General features: G+C 36.0%; 1 protein-coding gene across 2 annotated transcripts in view; it reads right to left on the minus strand.

Annotated features, from left to right (window-relative positions):
* Positions 1 to 4,808: 4,808 nt before the first annotated feature.
* LOC149798772 (uncharacterized) overlaps positions 4,809 to 22,532 on the minus strand; it is a 98,064-nt gene continuing 80,340 nt past the window's right edge. The window contains exons 14-15 of one of the 2 annotated variants that reach the window (XR_016421027.1): positions 8,665 to 20,899; positions 4,809 to 8,627 (exon numbers count right to left, since the gene is read on the minus strand). Coding sequence is in view for 1 of the 2 variants with exons in the window: in XM_089957645.1 (XP_089813771.1) it covers positions 19,859 to 20,899 (1,041 nt within the window). In the remaining variant the exon portion in view is untranslated. Of the gene's footprint in view, positions 20,900 to 22,532 lie in introns of both variants that reach the window. The other variant, XM_089957645.1, reaches the window with a different exon arrangement.

Consider the following 22,532-nt stretch of genomic DNA (forward strand, 5'->3'; position numbering starts at 1 on the left):
TAATCCCCCCTCCAGTCCACACACACACACACAAACAAAGGCGTACACACAAAATAATTTGACTTCATTCATACAGTATATACACGCAGGCGGGACAGAGGAGATATTAAAACAAATTCTTTAGATTATGATATTCTCGCTTTCGTGCATATATTGTGATTGGTTATACCCGTCCGTCTGTATGTCTGGTCATACGTCCGTTTGTCAGCTTTTATTTGCACACCAACAACGCTGATAGTGATCGTATTAGGTATATTCACAAGGTTTATGGATGCAACCCCAGGGGAATGAAGGGGTGAGGATCAGAGGTCACATTTCCATTAAAAATTGGAATTCTGCATTTTTAACCGTAAGTTCATCTACATCGGTTGCGGAGGTGAGTAGATAACAACGAAGGTTTCATATCCTTGATCCAATCCCCCAGAGGAATGAATGGGTGGGGATCAAAACGGTCACATTTCAACTAGTAATATGGGTTCTTATTTCATTTGAACTACATCTACACCGATTGATGGGAACCAATAGATGACAACGAAGATTTCACATCTTCGATGTAGTCTGAAGAGAAGAAAAGGATATCAAAGATCACATTTCTCATAGGTAATATTTCCTCTCCATGAAACTTCATCTTCATTCATACGAACGGAGAGGATAAGTAGATAACAACGAAGGTTTTGGAGATGCAGCCTCCAGAATAGGGTATCGATGAAAGGGTGACGGAATCCATATTTGTTATGCCTCGAGTCAACAGCTTTTAAAATTTTAAGCCTAAGAAAAGTTGGCCAGAATAGTGAGATGCATTTGTTGTGCAAGTTAAATACATTGTGTGTAAGCTTGATTGAAGGTGGAATTTTGATCTACCCTTTAGTCATTTTTTTAAAAGATATTTACTAAAACAAATTAATTTCAAGACCTAACCTTATTTATATTATTCATTAGAATTATAATGTGCATATTGACTCTTTTGTACTAAAACACTACATGAGGATTTATTGAAAACTCATTCAAAGACATTCTGGATTATATGATTGTGATGCATTTAGACATTCAAAAGTCTTGGTATATCAGGACATTCAAGATTTTTGGATTTCCGTCAGAACATTCTATACTTTTGGACTTGTGATAGAACATGTATGATCATTTGGGATTAATCCACAATACTATTGTAAATTTTCACTTTGTATTCTAGGGAGATAAATTATTTGCTGATTTTACCAATCAGGTTTTGCTTCTTCCTGTTGTGTAGCTTAATACCATATAGGCGTAAGATATCAGTGTTAAATTCATTTTAAGCTTTACCTTTCTGATACTTCCTTTTTCTTTGATCCACCGGCTATGATGTGGAAGCCTATTCCAAGTTTGTCTTGTTAAAATATAGGCAGAAGGTTTCAAATTTCAGCGAACAAATTATATTAAAAAAATAGAATATGTGTGAGAACTCATTAATTCGTTCTCGTAAATTTCGCACCATCCAAAATTCCATGTCAATATCATGGTAGTCATGGAATGATTTTTAAATACTTAATTACCTTTATTCATCTCTGCATTTGGCCGCCAATGCATTTCAATAATATTCCTGTCAGAAAGCATACTGGGATGATAAAGTATCGACAGGGCATTGAAACAAATCAATTTCGACGGATACGTGATTCTGTATCTACCACTGACCAGATCTGTCGAAATGAAGTGATGAGATGATACGAATAGGAGTCGTGTTATCCGTGAAAAATGTAGGTATAAAACCAGATTAAAAATCCATCCTTTAACGGCACGTTTTGTCCACTTTTTTTCAAAGTGTTTTCAGTATGAAGTCATAGAACAAACATCTGTTTCGTTATTTGCCACTTTCTGCTCCGATCCAAAACAATAAAACATCGATTCTATAGAGGCACATGATGAATCAAAGAACTGTGCACATGCATGGACGAATACATTATGGACATAAAATACAATTTCCTTCTATGTCTTCGATGTATTAGAATCAGTAAATATTTTCTGCTCGTCTGGCTTACGAGCCACGTATTCATTAGTAGCTTGTCCAAAGTGGATATAATAAAGTTTGAAATGACTTACGAATAATATTGCTTAAAGTGTTTTTAAGAGATCAAAGGTTAAGTAACTAAGATAACCAGTTTTAATTCAAGATCACAGCCCTATGGAAAAATATGATGCAACCAGTTATGTCATTCTTATCTCAAGAAGTTATTTCAAAATAGACAAGTTTTAGAAACTTAGATTAAATGATCTACATACCACATGCACCATGATACACTACGTCTGAGTTTGTATTATATAACACATGTATCCTGATACACTACGTCTGAGTTTGTATTACATAACACATGTATCATGATACACTACGTCTGAGTTTGTATTACATAACACATGTATCATGATACACTACGTCTGAGTTTGTATTACATAACACATGTATCATGATACACTACGTCTGAGTTTGTATTACATACCACATGTACCATGATACACTACGTCTGAGTTTGTATTATATAACACATGCACCATGATACACTACGTCTGAGTTTGTATTATATAACACATGTATCATGATACACTACGTCTGAGTTTGTATTACATACCACATGCACCATGATACACTACGTCTGAGTTTGTATTATATAACACATGTATCATGATACACTACGTCTGAGTTTGTATTATATAATACACGTACCATGATACACTACGTCTGAGTTTGTATTATATAACACATGCACCATGATACACTACGTCTGAGTTTGTATTATATAACACATGCACCATGATACACTACGTCTGAGTTTGTATTACATACCACATGCACCATGATACACTACGTCTGAGTTTGTATTACATGCCACATGTATCATGATAAACTCCATTTGATTTTGCATTCACACAACTGATTACAAAGGATAAACATCCCCATGTATTATTTAAAATAAAGGAGTTTATATTATAAGTCTTTTGAAATTAGTCACAGATGTTGACCCCAAACACATTCAAAACGTTTTTATCTATAATCGTGCTGTAAGGAATACTCGTCTTAGGGCAATTATATAGTTTACCCAAGAGTCGCTGATCATTGGGCATGCATATATATATATATATATATATATATATATATATATATATATATATATATATATATAGAGAGAGAGAGAGAGATAGAGAGAGAGAGAGAGAGAGAGAGAGAGACAGAGACAGAGAGACAGAGACAGAGAGAGAGAGAGTTGTTGTTGTTGTAGGGTTTAACGCCATTTTTCAGCACACGATAGGCTATACATGGCGGCCAGTATTAATGGTGGAGGAAGAACCCGGGAAAACCCCAGAAAGAACCACCGACCCACGAGAAGCTACTGGCCAGCTTTCTCACATACCTACATTGGCTGAATCCGAGGTGAGATGGCAGTGATCCGTAAAGGAGAACGCTTTAGACCACTTGGCCACTCGGGGCCCCTAGAGAGAGAGAGAGAGAGAGAGAATTATAAATATACACCCGATAGAACGGAAAGTTCTATCCCTGGGTCGTCATTCGAGTGTCTGCTACACACGAGTGCATATAACACCACTTAAGTAGCATAATTTTTTGGTGATGTGTACTTAGTCGTGAGGGAATATGGGCTGGCGTGTGCAGGCAAGGCAATGGGTGCGTTTATCCGCGGACCTAGGTTCGAATCTCCGTAGGGTACGAATTCAAAATTCTCTAACCTGTATGATAGTATTATTTGTATATAAAATACAACAAAGGCATTTGTTATGATGGCAAGAACGAGTTTACCACACCATTACCGGAATTGATGTTCATAACATTGCCACTCTTCGACTATTTGAGACTACTGACCGGATACTTGGAAATGTGCAGATCTATATTTACCAATTAGAAAAGTTGGGGAGGGGAATAACAGTCGATATGGGAGAGTAAAAGAATGGTATAAAACTTTGAAAATATGACAAGTGGAAAATGGCAATTTACACATTTGTGTGCATTGTCCAACTGTCCCCACTGGATAGCGGGAGATCTTCGACGATTTGGAGGGATCGTTGACCTGACATACACACTATTTCCTGCCGGATGGACCGCCATTACGATCCTGTGATGCGACCGACATCAGTACACGTTCAGTAACCGTACCTCTCCTGGCTAATTGCATTTAAATGGGGCCCTCCTTCGCAGCAATTCTCGATTCTGTCTTACTGTAATGAATTTAAATTTTCCTGCATCTAAAATCAAATGTCCCACCCAGTCACATCATGCTGACATCAGGCCGACCAGTCCTAACACTAACCTCTTAATGCTGAGCGCCAAGCGATGCAGCTGTTAGTACCATTTTTGTAAGTCTTTGGTATGACTCGGCCGGGAATCGAACCCACGACCTCCCGCATCCGAGGCGGACGCTCTAACCATTAGGCCACCGGAGCGGTCTGTAGTATTAGTAGTAACAGCTGTAGTATTAGTAGCAATAGTTGTCGAATTAGTAGTAATAGTTGTAGTATTGGTAGTAATAATTGTATTATTAGTAGTTAATGTTGTTGTAGGCACTGATGTTTTTACATGCTGGAGAGGTCGAATGACAAGACGTTGCATAAATTTCCATTTTGTTTCTCCATTAATGCATGACTAGAGGATTTGTCTTATTGTTTGTCATAATGGTACAGCTTTAATCTGTGTAGAATGTTTTAAGGTTCAGGTAAGTCATAATGTATGATATTCATATGTTCATAAGAAACTGCAAATTAAAGGATGCCAAATGAATAAAATTGGAAAACTCCGGAACATTTATAGTGGAACATAAAAAGAAACTAAAAGCAAAAATCAAATCCATTTATTTACAACATAGTTATTTACGTCAAACTGCATCATTAACACAGCCTATGATCAATCACAAATAATGAATTGTATACTTATGTATTGATGAAAACTATACATGCAAAATTAAATCAATCAATTTAAGATTATTACAGCAGGACTTAATTTCACCGGCAGAACTTACATCTAGATTTCAATTTGAGTTTAGAATCCAACGATATGATTGCCTGAAATTTAAGTCAGACCTAAAATGTCATAAATCACGACTTAACTCTGTCAACACCAAATCAATGATGACCATGAAACACCGTGTAACATTCAAGATGTTTAATAAATGTGGGTAACATATTTTCAAAGACTTGTAAATATCCCATTTCTTTTGATAGGAATACACATATCTTGCTACGATTGTAAGGCCTCTAAAATTATGCACAGGACTAAGTTTAGTTTCACACAGAGGTTTATATAGGTAAATCAAAAGGTATGAAAAAGATACATTTCACTATATTGTTTCTAAAACATTAAATAAAACAAAATTATCATAATGCAATGTAATTATTTACTAATCAGGTATCCCTGAAACTGTCCAATCAGAGAACAGATCATCAAAACGTGATGTGGATGAGTGACCTGAACAATGGTCTAGAGAGTTGAGCAGGTGTTAATCTTTCCTGGACTACTTTGGCAGTCAGCAGCGTGGTATGGGTTAATTTAAGATTTGTCTTGGTGAAATTCAGTCAAGTAAGATAATCTACAGTCAAAAACACCTAAAAAACCTAAAAATGGCCTAAAGTACGAATAGGTTAAACTATACAATGAACATAAAAAAATCAAAGACTGAAGTATATAAAAATCCCTTACATGACGTAAAAACAAACGCATGTATAAAATTTTAAATAACAGCCAAAAAAAAAAAAAAAATAGTATCAATCAAATATATCAGTCAAATTTTATAAAACTCACAAAGCCATACAAATCGGAAATCACCTTCTTTTAACCTTTTCAATAAAATTGGTCATAAAAATAATATATACTGCCTTATAAAATCAACTAAGAAACATCAGGGTAAATATCAACCAAACATCGACCAATAATTTACAGCGAAGGAAAAGGGCAATAATTATTAAATTATTTAATATTTCAAAACATCTTTCTCCAATCCCTGGCCCAATCATTCAAGTTAAAACAACTATTAGTAAATGAGGAAAATATTAGTCTTCTTATGTTAAAAACAAATGTTATGACTTAACAAAGGCATTTAATACTGTACCAATATTAAACAGCTACTAATCAGCAGCGAGAATACCGTATATACTGGCTAATAAGCAAACTGCACAGACCCACATCTGTCATCACATAATGCACCAGAAGATCGGGGTCTATTTTCTTTGTTCCACTTATTACTCCAAACAAACTGCATAGACCCACATCTGGGTCTTTGAAGCTTGCAGTTGGAATCGACTTATGAGTATATATGCCACTATCCTTTTCACAAGACATTCCAAATCAAAAGCAATAAATTCATTGCACAGAATATTGTACTTTCATGTCATCTATCAATACTCTTAGAAATTTGTTAACATAACCAAATCAATGCAAATTCATACAATAAGGTATTTAAGATAGCCGAATTAATTCAACTTTACACTTTGTAATTTAACCTAACCTAATCAATGCAAACTTATGCAATAAGGTATGCAAAAAACATGAATCATGATTAAATTTCCAGTTTATTACATATAAATAACAGTACACCAAATAATGTCATGCAAATTATATTTTCCAAAGTTAAACAAGCAACAAACTGTACTTGTGCACACATTGAAGACTTTGGAGAAACAGCTTGTTTAATATGCAATAATTACTTGTTACCGCATTTGTATGGGAAAATAAGAACGAGTTTTTCGGATGGAAATACTGCACGACCTTGGGGGTGCAGTATATCCATCCAACAAAACGAGTTCATATTTTTCTATATAAATGTAGTAACCTTTTTATTATATGCTCAATTTCTTATTCTACCTAATGCTTCATTATATAAACAAAAAACACTACAGGACAAAAATTAACTGAATGTATGCCGTATTCCAGACTAAATACACAAGCGCAGATTCATCATTACACAACATTATTAATGCGCACATAACTCCGCCCAGATAAATCTGAACTTAGTCGCACGCTAGACATAACTTTTGAAAGAAAATGGCGTTTAGGTCTACTTAAAATTTTAATTTGGAGTTATATTGTGAATGAATGCGCATTGCAACAACTTTTCCATTTGATCTGGAATGAATAGATTTTGGTATTTTTGTCAATTTTACTAAATTTCGTGATTATGGACTGAATTTATCTGTGACAATTCTACATGAAATACATCCGACTGAAGCTGCGAGGGAGAAGCGTGTTTACATCTGCAAGTGTGTCTCTGTTCTGTCATAAATGTTTGAAATCATAATGTGGGAAAAATATGAAGTCATTCAATTACAATTATCACAAAGACGCTATACAATTTAATGTTTATTTCATTTTGAGTGCAGTAAGGAGGATGTAATTGCACTTGGAATATATTCGAAATTACAGTACAATTTCGAAATGTGTAATCGAGCTTGAGAACTCATGACATGGCTCATGTAATTCGGATTTGCAGAACTAAGAAAGTACATGCTAAAGAAATTCAGGATGTAACACTGTAAGTATATTTTTTTGCCATTCTTATTACCAGCTAAAGAAGACATGTTATGCCTTGTCACTTGCATGTTATTTGTAGGGACCCAGCAATTTTATGAAATCTGGCGTCTATCGCCAGCCTAAATCCGAAACATTGTATCAAAAAAGTTAGCGCGCAATGTAGCAAAGCAGCTGGTATGTCAGTCTACGAAACATCTGCCTTAGTTCATTCAGAAACAAATTTAATCAACCAAAAAAACGTAAACCGCCCACTATGTGAGTGTACATCCGTTTACAAATCAAAAGTGCTGCCCTCAGCGTCCATTGTTTGTTTACAATAGAAAGTAGTTCCTTTATGAGAGCAATATGAAGTTGCGCGCGAGATCAATATCGTAAAATACTGAACAATTCTGATAATCAAGTTAACGGAGACAAAAAAAATGAGCATATATTAATGAAGCATATTGTACAGTGGATATAAGCATAACATAATATAATAAAATTGCTAAGAATGTAATCCAAAGCCAATCCGTAGTCATACTACAAACAGTTTTCTTTTCATAGTAGGTTAACATACTGATTTCAAGACATCCCCTTTTTATTATCAAAATGAAACACTAAATAACATTTGTTTTATAATCAAAATACAGCAAAATAACTTTGGAATCAAACTATAAATCACTGAAGAATATAACTTGAATCTGATCTAAATATCTGAACATGATCATGACTATGGTCGGCATACTGAGCCAACCCCTGACTTCCTGGCCATGCCCTGCATATTGAACTCAACCCTTACTTTCTGGCCATGATCTGCATATTCAGTCCACCCCAAATTCCTGGAGAATGCCTGCATGTTGAACCCACCCCTAATTTCCTGGCCATAGTCTGCATGTTGAGCCCACCCCTGACTTCCTGGCAATAACCTGCATGTTGAGCCCACCCTTGACTTCCTGGCCATGGCCTTATGTTGAGCCCACCGCTGAATTCCTGGCCATGGCCTGTATGTTGAGCCCACCCCTGAATTCCTGGCCATGGCCTGCATGTTGAGCCCACCCCTAACTTCCTGGCCATGGCCTGTATGTTGAGCCCACCCCTCACTTCCTGGCCATGGCCTGCATGTTGAGCCCACCCCTAACTTCCTGGCCATGGCCTGTATGTTGAGCCCACCCCCACTTCCTGGCCATAACCTGCATGTTGAGCCCACCCTTGACTTCCTGGCCATGGCCTTATGTTGAGCCCACCGCTGAATTCCTGGCCATGGCCTGTATGTTGAGCCCACCCCTGAATTCCTGGCCATGGCCTGCATGTTGAGCCCACCCCTAACTTCCTGGCCATGGCCTGTATGTTGAGCCCACCCCTCACTTCCTGGCCATGGCCTGCATGTTGAGCCCACCCTTGACTTCCTGGCCATGGCCTGTATGTTGAGCCCACCCCCACTTCCTGGCCATAACCTGCATGTTGAGCACACCCTTGACTTCCTGGCCATGGCCTTATGTTGAGCCCACCGCTGAATTCCTGGCCATGGCCTGTATGTTGAGCCCACCCCTGAATTCCTGGCCATGGCCTGCATGTTGAGCCCACCCCTAACTTCCTGGCCATGGCCTGTATGTTGAGCCCACCCCTCACTTCCTGGCCATGGCCTGCATGTTGAGCCCACCCTTGACTTCCTGGCCATGGCCTATATGTTGAACTCACCCCCAACCTTCTGGCCATGGCCTGCATGTTGAGCCCACCCATGACTTCCTGGCTATGGTTTTACCAGCTACCAGTTTTTACTCTTCGGAACATTTTTATGCATTAAAAATAAAAAAAGCAAACCTTTGTGTAATCTCATTAAAGTAAAAACAAAAAACTATCTGCAAGCTACCAGTATGTATAGAACTGTTTATCAATGCATGACACAAATGCCCTCTAACTCTAACAAACATGTTATCAATGCATGACAAATGCCCTCTAACAAATCTGTTATCAATGCATGATACAAACATTTTGCAAACAGACCTGGCTTATGGAAATAAAAAAACTAGCATTTAAACTTAGAAACATTCAAAATAATGATGAATGTCCTCACTTTTGCTGTTTCCATCATTTTGCTGCAATTACTTATTTCAAGTAAAGCGGTGCTTCATTGTGGATATATTTTAAAGTGGTTTTCTTTCTTTCCTCCCCATGGTGCCTTACTGACCTATGCTGCAGCACTCTGATCTTATGTGAAGCAGCAGTAATAAACATGGCTTACTTTTTCCAAACAAACTCATCAGGTTTCTATCACCTATTTTACAGTAATCCCTCCTAAAATTAAATTCACTCCAAAACAACAGCCTTCAGGCTATTTCCTTAAACTGTGTAGCTAAATTCAGAATCGAACATTCTTAAACATAACATGTCAAGAGATGTCTCCATTTATGGTTATAGACTAGCGAAACAACACTCGTTGAATAAAATAAGATTGTGTCAAACTTTTGAATTCGTCAGAGACTTGAGTCAATCATATCATTTAAACACACCCAAATGTCAGACTCCATGCCATGGGTAATCTGTGCAAAATAGTTGCCCTTGAGCCAATCATATCATCCACTTTTGTTTGAATACAATGCATTAATAATCAAAATAAAACACAGACTTTTGTGTCCATTAATAATCTAATAAAACATTGACTTTCATGTCCATTTTCCATTTAAAGGGGACGGTGAAAATTAGGAAACTAGGTTTTATGCTTTGCAGTAATTTTTGGTTCTAATTTCATGATCACGAATCATTTAATGTTAGAAATTACAGTTATTTACAGATTTCCCACCAAAAGTTGACACATCCATAAAAAAAGAGTGAAATTTTTGGAAGCCAATGAATCATGACTTCAGGTCCATTGCTAAAATTAATCATTTTATCCAATATTTCGTTCTGTAAATGCATGAAATGATGACATGAACCTTGTAAGAGTTAATTTACTCTAACTCATTTTCAAGGCTGCCATTTTATACAATAATGGTGTTATGTAGTAACTGTAATAATGGTGTTATGTAGTAACTGTAATAATGGTGTTATGTAGTAACTGTAATAAAGCAAAATGAAGATTTGATGATTTTATTCACCTTAAAGTACTTTAAAAATCTGACACTGAAACTTACTAAAAATTTATGTTTAAAGTGAGTATTTGAACATTCTACATTCACTTCTCCAACTTGCCCTATTCCTTCATCATTAATAAGTCTTGTTGCCCTAAGGCATAGTATTCTGTCTTCTAAGACAAATATTTATTGGCATTTACATTTTACATAACTGCCTCTTTTCTGAAGAACTATATAAGGCACAAGCATAAGGTACATGCAGAATTCAATCGCATTGTATTAACTTCTATTTCTTGGAAGTTTTAATGTATTCATTTGATTTCATAATTTATTTGAATGATTTATTAAAAAATTAAATCATAACCATCTTTGAGAAAGCTGCAAAATGCAAACATGGAAGAAATGAAAAATGCCAGATATAAGAAAATCCAACATTTAAAAAAGAAATTAGGTTGAACCATTTGGATCACTGTATTTGTACAATTTTATGTACAAGTTTTACATAAATGTATTTTCTTGCTATTCACATCCGTATTTACATCAACTGTTTTCAAGGACTCCATTCTTTACATTCTCATTGGAATGCACCTTAAACCAGACTGTAATCAATGATTACATAGCTCACCCCCATGAAGCTTTTAGCAGTCTCTCACAGCCACTGTAAACATTAATTACCATACAGAAAATAAATTCACACTCAGGTGATCTTGGCAAGAAAATGTTGGCCCCTGCAACGGGGCATAAAAGACATAAAACAGTAAAAAGAAAATGATTTTGTATGATCTGAATGTAGAGGTACTATAATGACTTGTCAAGTTGTATATAGCATGCCCAACACTCATTTGGTTATGAGTTAAATGTAAAGACTTAAGAAAAGTGAATAAAAGATATAGGTTACAATCAGCTTCTTTTGCTGCAAGAGTAAGGCTGTAATTGACATGCATATCATCATCTAACAAGTGCATGAGAAATGAACATCTAACACAAAATTAACCCAAGCCAGTGAAGCATAAAATCTGAGCTATAATTACTTATTTCTGCAATGAGTCGAGCTCATCAAAATACACAACTTCAACAATTTTATGATTCTATTCATGTTAGTATGTCTAAAACAAGCTAAATGTAAGAACCTAAGCCAGTAAAAAAAATGTATGTCACTGTGACTGATACAAAGGCAATCATTGCACATATAAACAATTAAACACAAAATTTAGTTAAAGTCTGTAAGGCACAAAAATTGTGACACAGTGACCTATTTTTGTTAAAAGTTTGTATTATTTGCTCATCATGATCCAATCACCAAGTTTTATGATTCGAAACATAACAGAATGTATACAGTATGCATAAAACCAATGTGATTTTGAGCGAGAGGTAAAAATGGAACTAAGCACAGCAGCTTTCTCTGATTGTAAGGGCATGTTATTATGTAGTGCATGCAATCATGTAGTCTAATGACTAGCATGATGAGTGCCTGAGAAATAACCCAAGTCTGTGAAGCCTTAAATGTGGGTCAAAGTAACTACCTTTGTGATGAGGTTCAACTATTCCTTAAGATGCATCCCATAATCAATTTCATTATTCTATATATAACAGTCTGTATATAGGGTGGGGGAAAAAAGTTTTGGTCAAGAACTAAATGCAAAAACCTAACTGAGCCATTAAACTGTGAATGTATGTCACAGTGACTTTCTTTTGCAGCACAGGTGTGGTACTAAGAGATGCATACAATGATCTAGCTTGATGATTGCAGCATGAACAGAACTTAAGAAACAAGCTTAAAGCACAACATTTAAAGTCATGTTAATGCAAAATGTCGATTGCAGTGACCTAATTTTGTGCTGAAAATATAGTACTCTTCATGATGCAACCATGCACTAAATTTCATGATTCCAGATAAACATGTATGCATAAAAGGTGCAAAACACTTTACCAGGAATATACAAATAATTAACGTATGTCTGTGCAAAGTATTCCCTTATTCAAACTGTTGCCTAGGACCCAGGAAGAAAACCGCTCCAGTGGCCTAGTGGTTAGATCATCCACCTTGGATGCGGGAGGTCACGGGTCTGAACCCCGGCTGAGTCATACCAAAGACATAAAAATGGTACTAACAGCTGCCTCGCTATGCACTCATCATTAAGATGTTAGTGTTAGAATGGGTCGGAATGGTGTCAGAATAATGTATCTGGGTGGGACATAATGCTACATGTCTGTGACATGATTCCCCAGTGCTAGACACCACTATAAACTGCCATACTGCAGACATCATAGCAATATGACTGAAAATTGCTAAAGCTGTGGTAAAAATCCAAAACACACACACACACACACACACACACACACCTCTTGAAAGAAAGAATGGCAGAGATACAGTAAGACTACACTTATGTTTTATGTTTCCTGACACCAACATCTATGTTGATGCAGACATAAGTGTAGTTCATTAACCCACTTCCTACTGGTGAGCTATAGATGGTTCTGCGGAAGAAATATTTGGATTACTTCTGCACTTCTAATTCTGTGTAGTTTCATTTCTACTATAACATAGGCAAAAACAGAAAAATATACACCGGTGAACACAATCTCCAAGTAGATATACAAACAATGACAACCTGAATTAATATTCAAGCATAAAAACCACTGATGAATTTGGTTTCAACATTCAGAAAATGTAAACTTGTCAACAGTTAAAAAAAATTCTATATGAACAGAGTAATTACAGCCTTTCTAAATGAGAACAGCCCTACCCCTTGGTTTCTGACCCTCAAATTTAAACAGAAAACACAACTGGCTGCAATCAGATTCAGTTTAGGTTTATCCACTGTTCCATGTATAAAAAAGAATGCATTTATGTGGTTCAAGTTTCTTATGCCAATACTTTAAGAGAAAGAATTATTCAAAGGATACTCCATTACTTGTATAAAGAATGTCAACAAAACAATGGGCCATGTCTTTACATAACAAGCAAGGAAAATAAAACAAGGAACATACCTTTACAGCACTAAGAAAACAAAGGAATAAGAAAACCGAAACACCTGATGAAAACTAGTCTTAAAACTACTTTAGTCTAATTCACTAATCAGCTACTAAATGTACTTCAGTCCAATTCACTAACTGGCATTAAAAATGTACAGTAAATATACGTCAGTCATCTTGATACTAAAATTTACTATTTTATTAGTAACTCATTATACTCTGCTTATGTCTTGATTATTAGAAACCAAATAATGCTTAATGTGAGGATAGTAAACACAATATATTTTACAGAAATAGAAAATTATAACATTGTTATGATAATAGCACTTTGTATATTACAATGATATTCACATCAAATGGTGAAAAGTGCATAAATCAATACATTTCATTGTGCTTGTTTTCTTTTTAATGGTACTTTCAACACAATATTGTTTATGTCACACTTAAGAAATGGGAGCTAAGTGCTTTTTCCAAAGACACACAGTGGCAGCTAACCCAACCTAGCTTGGGAAAGTACTGAAAGCACAACCAGTTGATTACGAGTCCAACATTCTACCAACCGTGCTACCATGATGCCCTATATGTAACTGGTGAAAACCTGAAAATAAATCTACCATACTGTACAATACCAACTCACTTTCCTTAGTGAATCTACCATACTGTACAATACCAACTCACTTTCCTTAATAAATCTACAATACTATACAATAGCAACTCACTTTCCTTAATAAATCTACCATATTGAACAATACCAACTCACTTTCATTAATAAACTTACAATACTGTACAATATCAACTCACTTTCATTAATACATATATGCTTTTGACTGATATCCACACATACAAGATAAAAGATGCAAAAACATACAAAAAGGTATAAAAATAAAACACCACCCTCTAATCATTATGAATTCTACATGCACATGTATATTCTTATACAAACCACAATAGAGGTCAACAACAGCATGATAGTAAAATATGTAGTCAAACAGAAAAAATCATTTTATTTATGCTATGGATTTCTGGCTCAAGTTTCATTTACTACTTTTATATCTATGCTTGAGTGACATGGAAACCAATGACTTAACATGTTGAGTCAATTTATACTGCTTGAACAAGGAGCTAATATGTTGAGTCAATTTATACTGCCTGAACAGCAATGTTGGCAACTTTGAATTTTTCTGTTGTTTGCTTGAAGAAGCTGTAAATCAACGTCTGCAGTTGTTTCCTTAAACAAGCAGTATAACAGTTTCTAAAGTTGTTTCCTGGAAGCTATATATCAATGTCTTCGTTTGTTAGAGAAGCTGTATATCAATGTCTGCAGTTGTTATCCTAGGGAAGATGTTTATCAACGTCTGCAGTTGTGATCTTAAAGAAGCAGTACAGTCAACTCCGCTGATATGCATAGCCTCGGGACCGGACCCAAGCTATGCATATAAACGGAGTATGCATTTAAGCGGAATTCATGTATATTTACAAGGTAAAACGGGACCATACTTTCACTATGTACTTAAGCAATCTATGCAATTAAGCGATATGCATTTAAATGGAGCTGACTGTATATAAATGTCTACAGACATTTCCTTAAAGGAGACTAGAAATCAAAATTTTCCTTTTACGTATGTAATTCTCTACAGATTTTAATTCGACTGCAATGTTTATAAATTAAATATCGTAAGCGGGTAGTGGTTATATTGCCTGGAAGATACCACGATTCCGTAAATTGCCAAGTTTTTCCGAGTTCTGATGAGACGACAGATCACGTGGTACCGTGACGCAATACTAGCCAGTCCTCGAATACACACATAAACATTGGCGAGCGAGGCAGAAAGGAGGAGACCACATTTGGGTTGCATATTCAAAAGTTGAATCTGCACTCTGATATAATAGTTTATGTACTGTACTGGTCAGTGCTAAAATAATTTTTTTTTGGCACAGATCCTGGGCTCATGACTTAAATAAACTCAAGCCCTGACTGAAATTCCACAAGCCCGGACAGTTCATACCTGGCAACTCTCAAGACGGGAGAAAAACCTCCCGATTTTGGGGATATTTTCTCATCTACCTCCCGATCTCATAATATCTCTCAATTTTTCGCAGCAAAGTCCCGATTATTACATTATGTCTGTCAATTTTCATTTGTCAGAAGAAACCCCCCCAACCCCAAACCATTTATAAATTGATATAACGTATGCAATCCAGTCTAAACTGCCACACTGCGATATGACTGAAAAATTGTTAAAGCTATGTTAAAAAATCAAATCATATGCACACAAGTCTAAATCCGGCACTGGACGAAATAATTAATATCACACAACATTTTTTTTCTTTCATTTTTTCTTCTTCAGTAAATAGAACGTGAAGATTAAACATTATTCAAGTAAATTTTAGATGTTTTTAAACAACTACAACAGTACTATAGTAAAAAATAACTAAAAGAATAAAATTGTCACCAATTAGCTTAAATGAATGATCACTGAAATTTTCTCTGTAAACAAAATCGCATCTCCATTTCCGCCAAAGAAACTCGGCCAGTTAACACCTGACATCCTCTACTGTATATATAAAGTTTAATTACCATGATTAAATTACAAGGAATAAAACAAAATATACCATGTAGTATATGTGGCCCTAAAGAACTAATTCTGAATAAATATTTTGTTCAGAAAACAGTGTTACATGCATTAAGACTTAAACCTAAGGAAATAACGTGGGGCATAAAACGTGAGAAAAACAGTTGCCACATGTACGGTAACTTGTGACTACAAATTTGAACTGTTAAAATGAAGTCCATGGCATCGTAAGTAACAACAAAATAGGCATCGTTTATTTGGTAATCAATTGCTTGTGCTTACACATACACACACTGTCGAACATGTTGTTTTCTTTTTAAGTATGTCCGAAAGGCAGTCTTTTTTACAAGATCAATGCAAAGATAAGATTATGTTCATTAGTCACACCGGCTTTATTGTTTGCGTACTTAAATAAAAACTTTAGCTATTTTGCAATTTAGCCAGAGCTGACAAGAATATGCAAAAGGGGCTTGTCCTGGGGGAATAATAATGCGCATCACATGGAGAAAAGGCACGTCCCATGGGCGCTCGCATATTGGGGCATGGGGGGGGGTCTGGGTCAATAGTCCCCCCCCCCCCCGTTTCTATTTTCAGCCAGTTAATGTGAAACTTTGACCTCTTTTCTTTTAATCGCTGCTATTTAAACTGCCAAAGGAATAGGTTTATATCAGTTCCAATCATTACAGATTACCGTTTATAATACAACATGTATACAATGAATGTTTTAAAAATAATTTTTATAAGATTACTGAAAATTGTGTTTTCTCGAAACACGACAGGTTTAGAATCTTATTTTTAGCAAAGCTTCCATTTGATTAAAATCAAACTTAAATTTCAACTAGGTCAGTGGTGATTTGATTTAGACTGTGCTGTGTTAAGGCATGTATGTCAACATCTTGAAAATACATTTATTAATTTCACCAGCGCGATCAAAGTTTCCTCAAGCAAACAATTTTTTTTCAACAAGCCTGACGGGCACCTCACTTTGATTACAGGATGGGCCGGAACTAAAACCAGAGGGGCCCAGGGTGTCAGGCTATCAGATTTGTTTTAGCACTGCTGGTGTAGATAAAAGATCTGTGAATTGATTCTTGCATTTTGTGGTCACTTACTCAGCCTTCTGCCTATTTTTGTAACTCAAACGTTTAACACTTTTCCCAGGATTTAAAATGTCCAAAGGTATGTCTGGAACAGCGCCAACTTTTAGTCTAGGCCTAGTATTTGCGTATCCAAGGATAGCTGCCATTTTTTTATGATCCCTCTAGTAACATTCATTTGAAAAATGTAATGAGCACAGAGTGCTGTATGGTGTTGCTTTGAAATCAACTCGTTTGTAATAATGTATCCATTCTTTCATTATGCCTTTATCTTTCGGAAAAGAAAAAGAAAAAATGTTTTTCCACAGGCTTTTCTTAATGTTCTATTACACCCGTAAGCAACGCAAAACGGTATTGTCTTTTACTCTGGCAACTCCCACTTGGGCTGCTGGAGTTGCTACTATGACGTCACATCCCGAAAATAACCGAATAGGCGCAGAAATTTTGCATACAAGGTCACGGAAATTCAGCTCCTAGAAGATAGGCCAATATTTAAATATTGGCATTACGGTCGCAGATGATACTTCAGAATAAGGTTTTCTGCTTTAGTTCTTTTATTATTATTCTATATTTCCATTGGTTTCTGGTCTCCTTTAAAGCTATGTATCAATGTCTGCATTTGTTACATTAGCACAGCTGTATATCAATGTCTGCAATTGTTAGATTAGCACAGCTGTATATCAATGTCTGCAATTGTTAGATCAGAGAAGCTGTACATCAGTGTCTGCAGTTGTTTGCTTGGAATAGCTGTATTACCTTGAAGAAGCAAACATATCAATTTCGAGCTGTTCCCTTAAAGCTATATATCAATGTCTGCAGTTGTTACATCAGAGAAGCTGTATATCAATGTCTGCAGTTGTTATCTTAAAGAAGCTGTATATCAATGTCTACAGTTTTTCCTCTGAGAACCTGCATATTAATATATGCAGTTGTTTGCTCGGAGAAGCTGTGTATCACTGTCTACAGTTGTTTGCTTGGAAAAGCTGTATATCAATGTCTGCAGTTGTTTGCTTGGAAAAGCTGTGTATCAATGTCTACAGTTGTTTGCTTGGAGAAGCTGTATATCAATGTCTGCAGTTGTTTGCTTGGAATAGCTGTATATCAATGTCAACAGTTGTTTGCTTGGAAAAGCTGTATATCAATGTCTGCAGTTGTTTGCTTGGAATAGCTGTATATCAATGTCTACAGTTGTTTGCTTGGAAAAGCTGTATATCAATGTCTGCAGTTGTTTGCTTGGAATAGCTCTATATCAATGTCAACAGTTGTTTGCTTGGAAAAGCTGTATATCAATGTCTACAGTTGTTTGCTTGGAAAAGCTGTATATCAATGTCTGCAGTTGTTTGCTTGGAATAGCTCTATATCAATGTCAACAGTTGTTTGCTTGGAAAAGCTGTATATCAATGTCTACAGTTGTTTGCTTGGAAAAGCTGTATATCAATGTCTACAGTTGTTTGCTTGGAAAAGCTGTATATCAATGTCTACAGTTGTTTGCTTGGAAAAGCTGTATATCAATGTCTACAGTTGTTTGCTTGGCAAAGCTGCATATAAATGTTTGCAATTTTTAGATCTGTAGTTTGGCTGGTTAAAATTGACAGCCTATAAGGAATATTATGTGATTCCATTGTCTGCATTCAATTTCAAACCACAGAAATATGTGAAATTTGGACTGTCACAAAAATTATCAGTCACATGGTAAATGATAACATTTTGCAAACTAATTCAAGAAAACAACATATACCTTATCAATAGTGTCATTAACTACAACTGACATTTAATCTTGCCATTTTTTTATGCTCAATGGCAACTTTCAGATATTCTGTAAAATTTAGTTAATGAGGAAATTACCATTTCTGTGCTTTTAAAAGTCTCTCCAAAACATCTGACTGACCATAGTAATAACTTTAAAAGTTTTGTTTGGGTTTAAACATTATTTTAATATTTTCTCTTCCAGAGGCTGCTCAGTGTCCTTTGGTATAATTCAGATCACAAACCATCAATTCACTGGATTTTTTTTCAGTCAGATGGGACATAAAAGAAATATCTCCTATTCATTTCCTGCAATTATAACCAAAATAATGGTGGTTAATAATGATGACGAAATCTACATTAATCCGTCTTAAATCTTTCTTTTATTATTTACACCTATTTAAAAAATTATCTTCCAATTAAAAATGCTTTTAATAAAAGGTTTTCATCTTTAAATATTATGTTTTCAAATTTCAAGATAGGACAATAGTGAAAATTAAAATGTCCTCTGCAAATGACGTTGCAGGAATCTACATCTCCTGGACTCAGTTACCATTATTAGGCAACAGACATATTAATTTTTAATTAAAACAGGACAGCATTCAAACATTTGCATGCACAGGGAATTGTCACAAAAAAGTATCTAAGAAGTGTTCACTTTCAAAGGAAATTCTAAGAATAATTACAGTATATATTTGCTTAGAAGCCTAGTCCAACTGCATCATATGCCTGCAGATCAAGGTCTACGTTGTTTGCTCAACAGATTACTCATAACAAACTGCAGAGACCCAGATCTGTTGGCATATTATAATACAGCAGATCTGGTCTGTGCTGTTTGCAGATGGACTCAGTTTTTAAGCATGCGTGTACAGTATCTCTCTCTCTCATGTGCACTTTAATACATTTCAGAGAAATTCACATTTACTCAGCCTTTTTCTTTTGATTTCTTTTTGGGACTCTTCTAACAGGTGCTTTTGCCTTAGCAGTTGGACCTACTTTTTTTGAAGTGTTCCCTTTCTTTGAAACAGGACTTGAAATTTTGGTTATAATTCCTTTCTTAATGGGTGTCTTATATTTGGTGATGTTTCCCTTTTTAACAAGTGTGCTGTTTTTGGCGAGATTTCCCTTTCTAATAGGTGGGCTAATTTTAGAGACGTTTCCCTTTTTAACAGGTGTCCCATTTTCAGAGCTGTTTCTCTTTTTAATGGGTGTTCTGATACTTTTTCTTATTGTAGCCTTTACATGATTTTTAACTGCAGATTTCACCTGCTCAGAGGTCGCCTGCTTCTTTCTTCTCGGCTCATTTGATTGGTCAGACTCTCTACTTCCTTTTCTCTTTCTTGTAGACTTTGATTGGTCAGGATCTACCTTTACTGCCTCATGCTCTATTTTATTCTCCCCCACCAGATTGACCATAATTACCTGTGGTTTACCTGGAGTGGATGTTACTGAGTCTTTTGAATTTAACACTTGTTTATGGCTAGTCACTGATGTATTCTGACTTGGTTGGTCCATTTCTTCAATTTTTATATTTTCTTCATGAACTACTGGAATACCTCCAGTTCTTGTGGGAGTGGAAACACTAACTTTTTTGCCTCGTGCAGAATCTGGAATATGTACCTTCCATTCCACCTTCTTGTGAGGAGACAGATTTACACCTCTGCGTTCAGGCACATAACCTCCCACTAACTCACCCCGCTTGCCCACTGGCAGGCTCTTGTCAGATGGCGCAGGAACAGTTTCCTCTGGTTTGTTTGGAGTTACCTTCAGAACAATGGTCTTTGCTGCTGGCTTGGAAAGCTTGAAGCAGTTTTCTCTCACTTTGCTACCCGAAAGAAATTTTTGGTCAAACATGCGGGGACTGGCTATATGTTTCAAGGACATGAGTTCACGGTAGAGCTCATTGGACATCTCAACACCTTTGTCTAGCCTGAAGTGGCACACAATTTCATTGGTTGAGCACTGAGGAGAAAAGAAGAAGAAAAAAAACACAACAATCATTAATGATGCCAGTCATCATTTGAATTAAAATCTACACTTTATCTATTTTAATGACATTAACTAGGGGCCTAAGCTTGCTATCACTTACCTGACACACATAGTAGCTAACTGTTTCACTAAGCAGGCTTATGTAGAGGTGTTAAGAGCACAAGCTTAGGTAAACCCTCTCCCATTGTGTTAATCCTGATATAAATTCTCATCAAACATAAAAGCATTGTTAATATACAGTTTCTTGCTCATAACTGCAGTTTTCCATGATACTGATGACAAAAACTCCAACAGATCAAAATTACAGATTCAAGAATGGTAAGAAGCCCAGTCAATCAGATGTAAGTTGACCCCATCATGAATATCCTCCATTTTGTTCATTATTGAAACATTCCTAGATCCTGATTATATTAACATATTCCAACAAACTCAACCAGATGATAAATTACATCATTAGTGTGGTGGATCATGCTCATATCTATCTCATCCAAGTTACTGACATAAGCCAATATTTCATGTATCATCAAAATCAGATCACAATGTGACTTCCAAAGTCATAACAATCACAGCCAATCATGTGGCTGCCAGCCATAACAATAACAGCCAATCATGCAGCTACCTGAGTAATAACAATCACTGCCAATCATGTGCCTTCCAAAGTCACAACAATCACAGCCAATCATGTGGCTGCCAGCCATAACAATAACAGCCAATCATGTGGCTTCCAGAGTCATAACAATCACAGCCAATCGTGTGGATTTGAGAGTCATAACAAACACAGCCAATCATGTGGCTTCCAGTCATAACAATCACAGCCAATCGTGTGGATTTGAGAGTCATAACAATCATAGCCAATTATGTGGCTTCCAGAGTCATAACAATCACAGCCAATCATGTGGCTTCCAGAGTCATAACAATCACAGCCAATCATGTGGCTTCCAAAGTCATAACAATCACAACCAATCCGATGCAACATCAATTCAATGTGGGGATGTCATTCATTACCAAGCTTGTACAAGAGCTTAATGATGTATGCATATATTCCAAGTCTGATCATATTTGGATCAGAAATCTGGCCTCCTTAGTTGTAACATGACCGGCCAAATCAGATGCAAGATCATCTCATTAGCACGCATGGATTTATTTAATTATAGAACCAATCCTAGATTGTGACAATATAGCACATATACTAAGATTGATCAAATTCAGATCTGAGATCTGGCCTCCAGAGTAGTAACAGCCAATCTGGTACAAGATGATCTCAGTAATATGCATGGAACTTGCTCATGATCAAATTACATCGAAGAATACCTTGATGGGATAAGCTTTTATTTCCAGTCTGATCCAAACTGGATAAGAAATACTGCTTCCACTGGGGTAACAAGCTCAGCAAATCGACACAATATGACATCATAATATGTATGTATGGAGTTTGTCCAACCTGTCCAAGATCTTGATGAGGTAAACATACATTTCCAAGTTGGATCATAAATATGGCATTCAGAGTGCTAACAAGCTCATCCAATCAAAAGCAGGATCACCTAATTAGTATGCATGGATATCACTCACTGAAATTATATGAAATGGTTTTGAAACATATACTCCA

This window comes from Sinohyriopsis cumingii, chromosome 5 (assembly GCF_028554795.1).
Source record: "Sinohyriopsis cumingii isolate HCF-2022 chromosome 5, ASM2855479v2, whole genome shotgun sequence".
In the NCBI taxonomy this organism is placed as follows: domain Eukaryota; kingdom Metazoa; phylum Mollusca; class Bivalvia; order Unionida; family Unionidae; genus Sinohyriopsis; species Sinohyriopsis cumingii.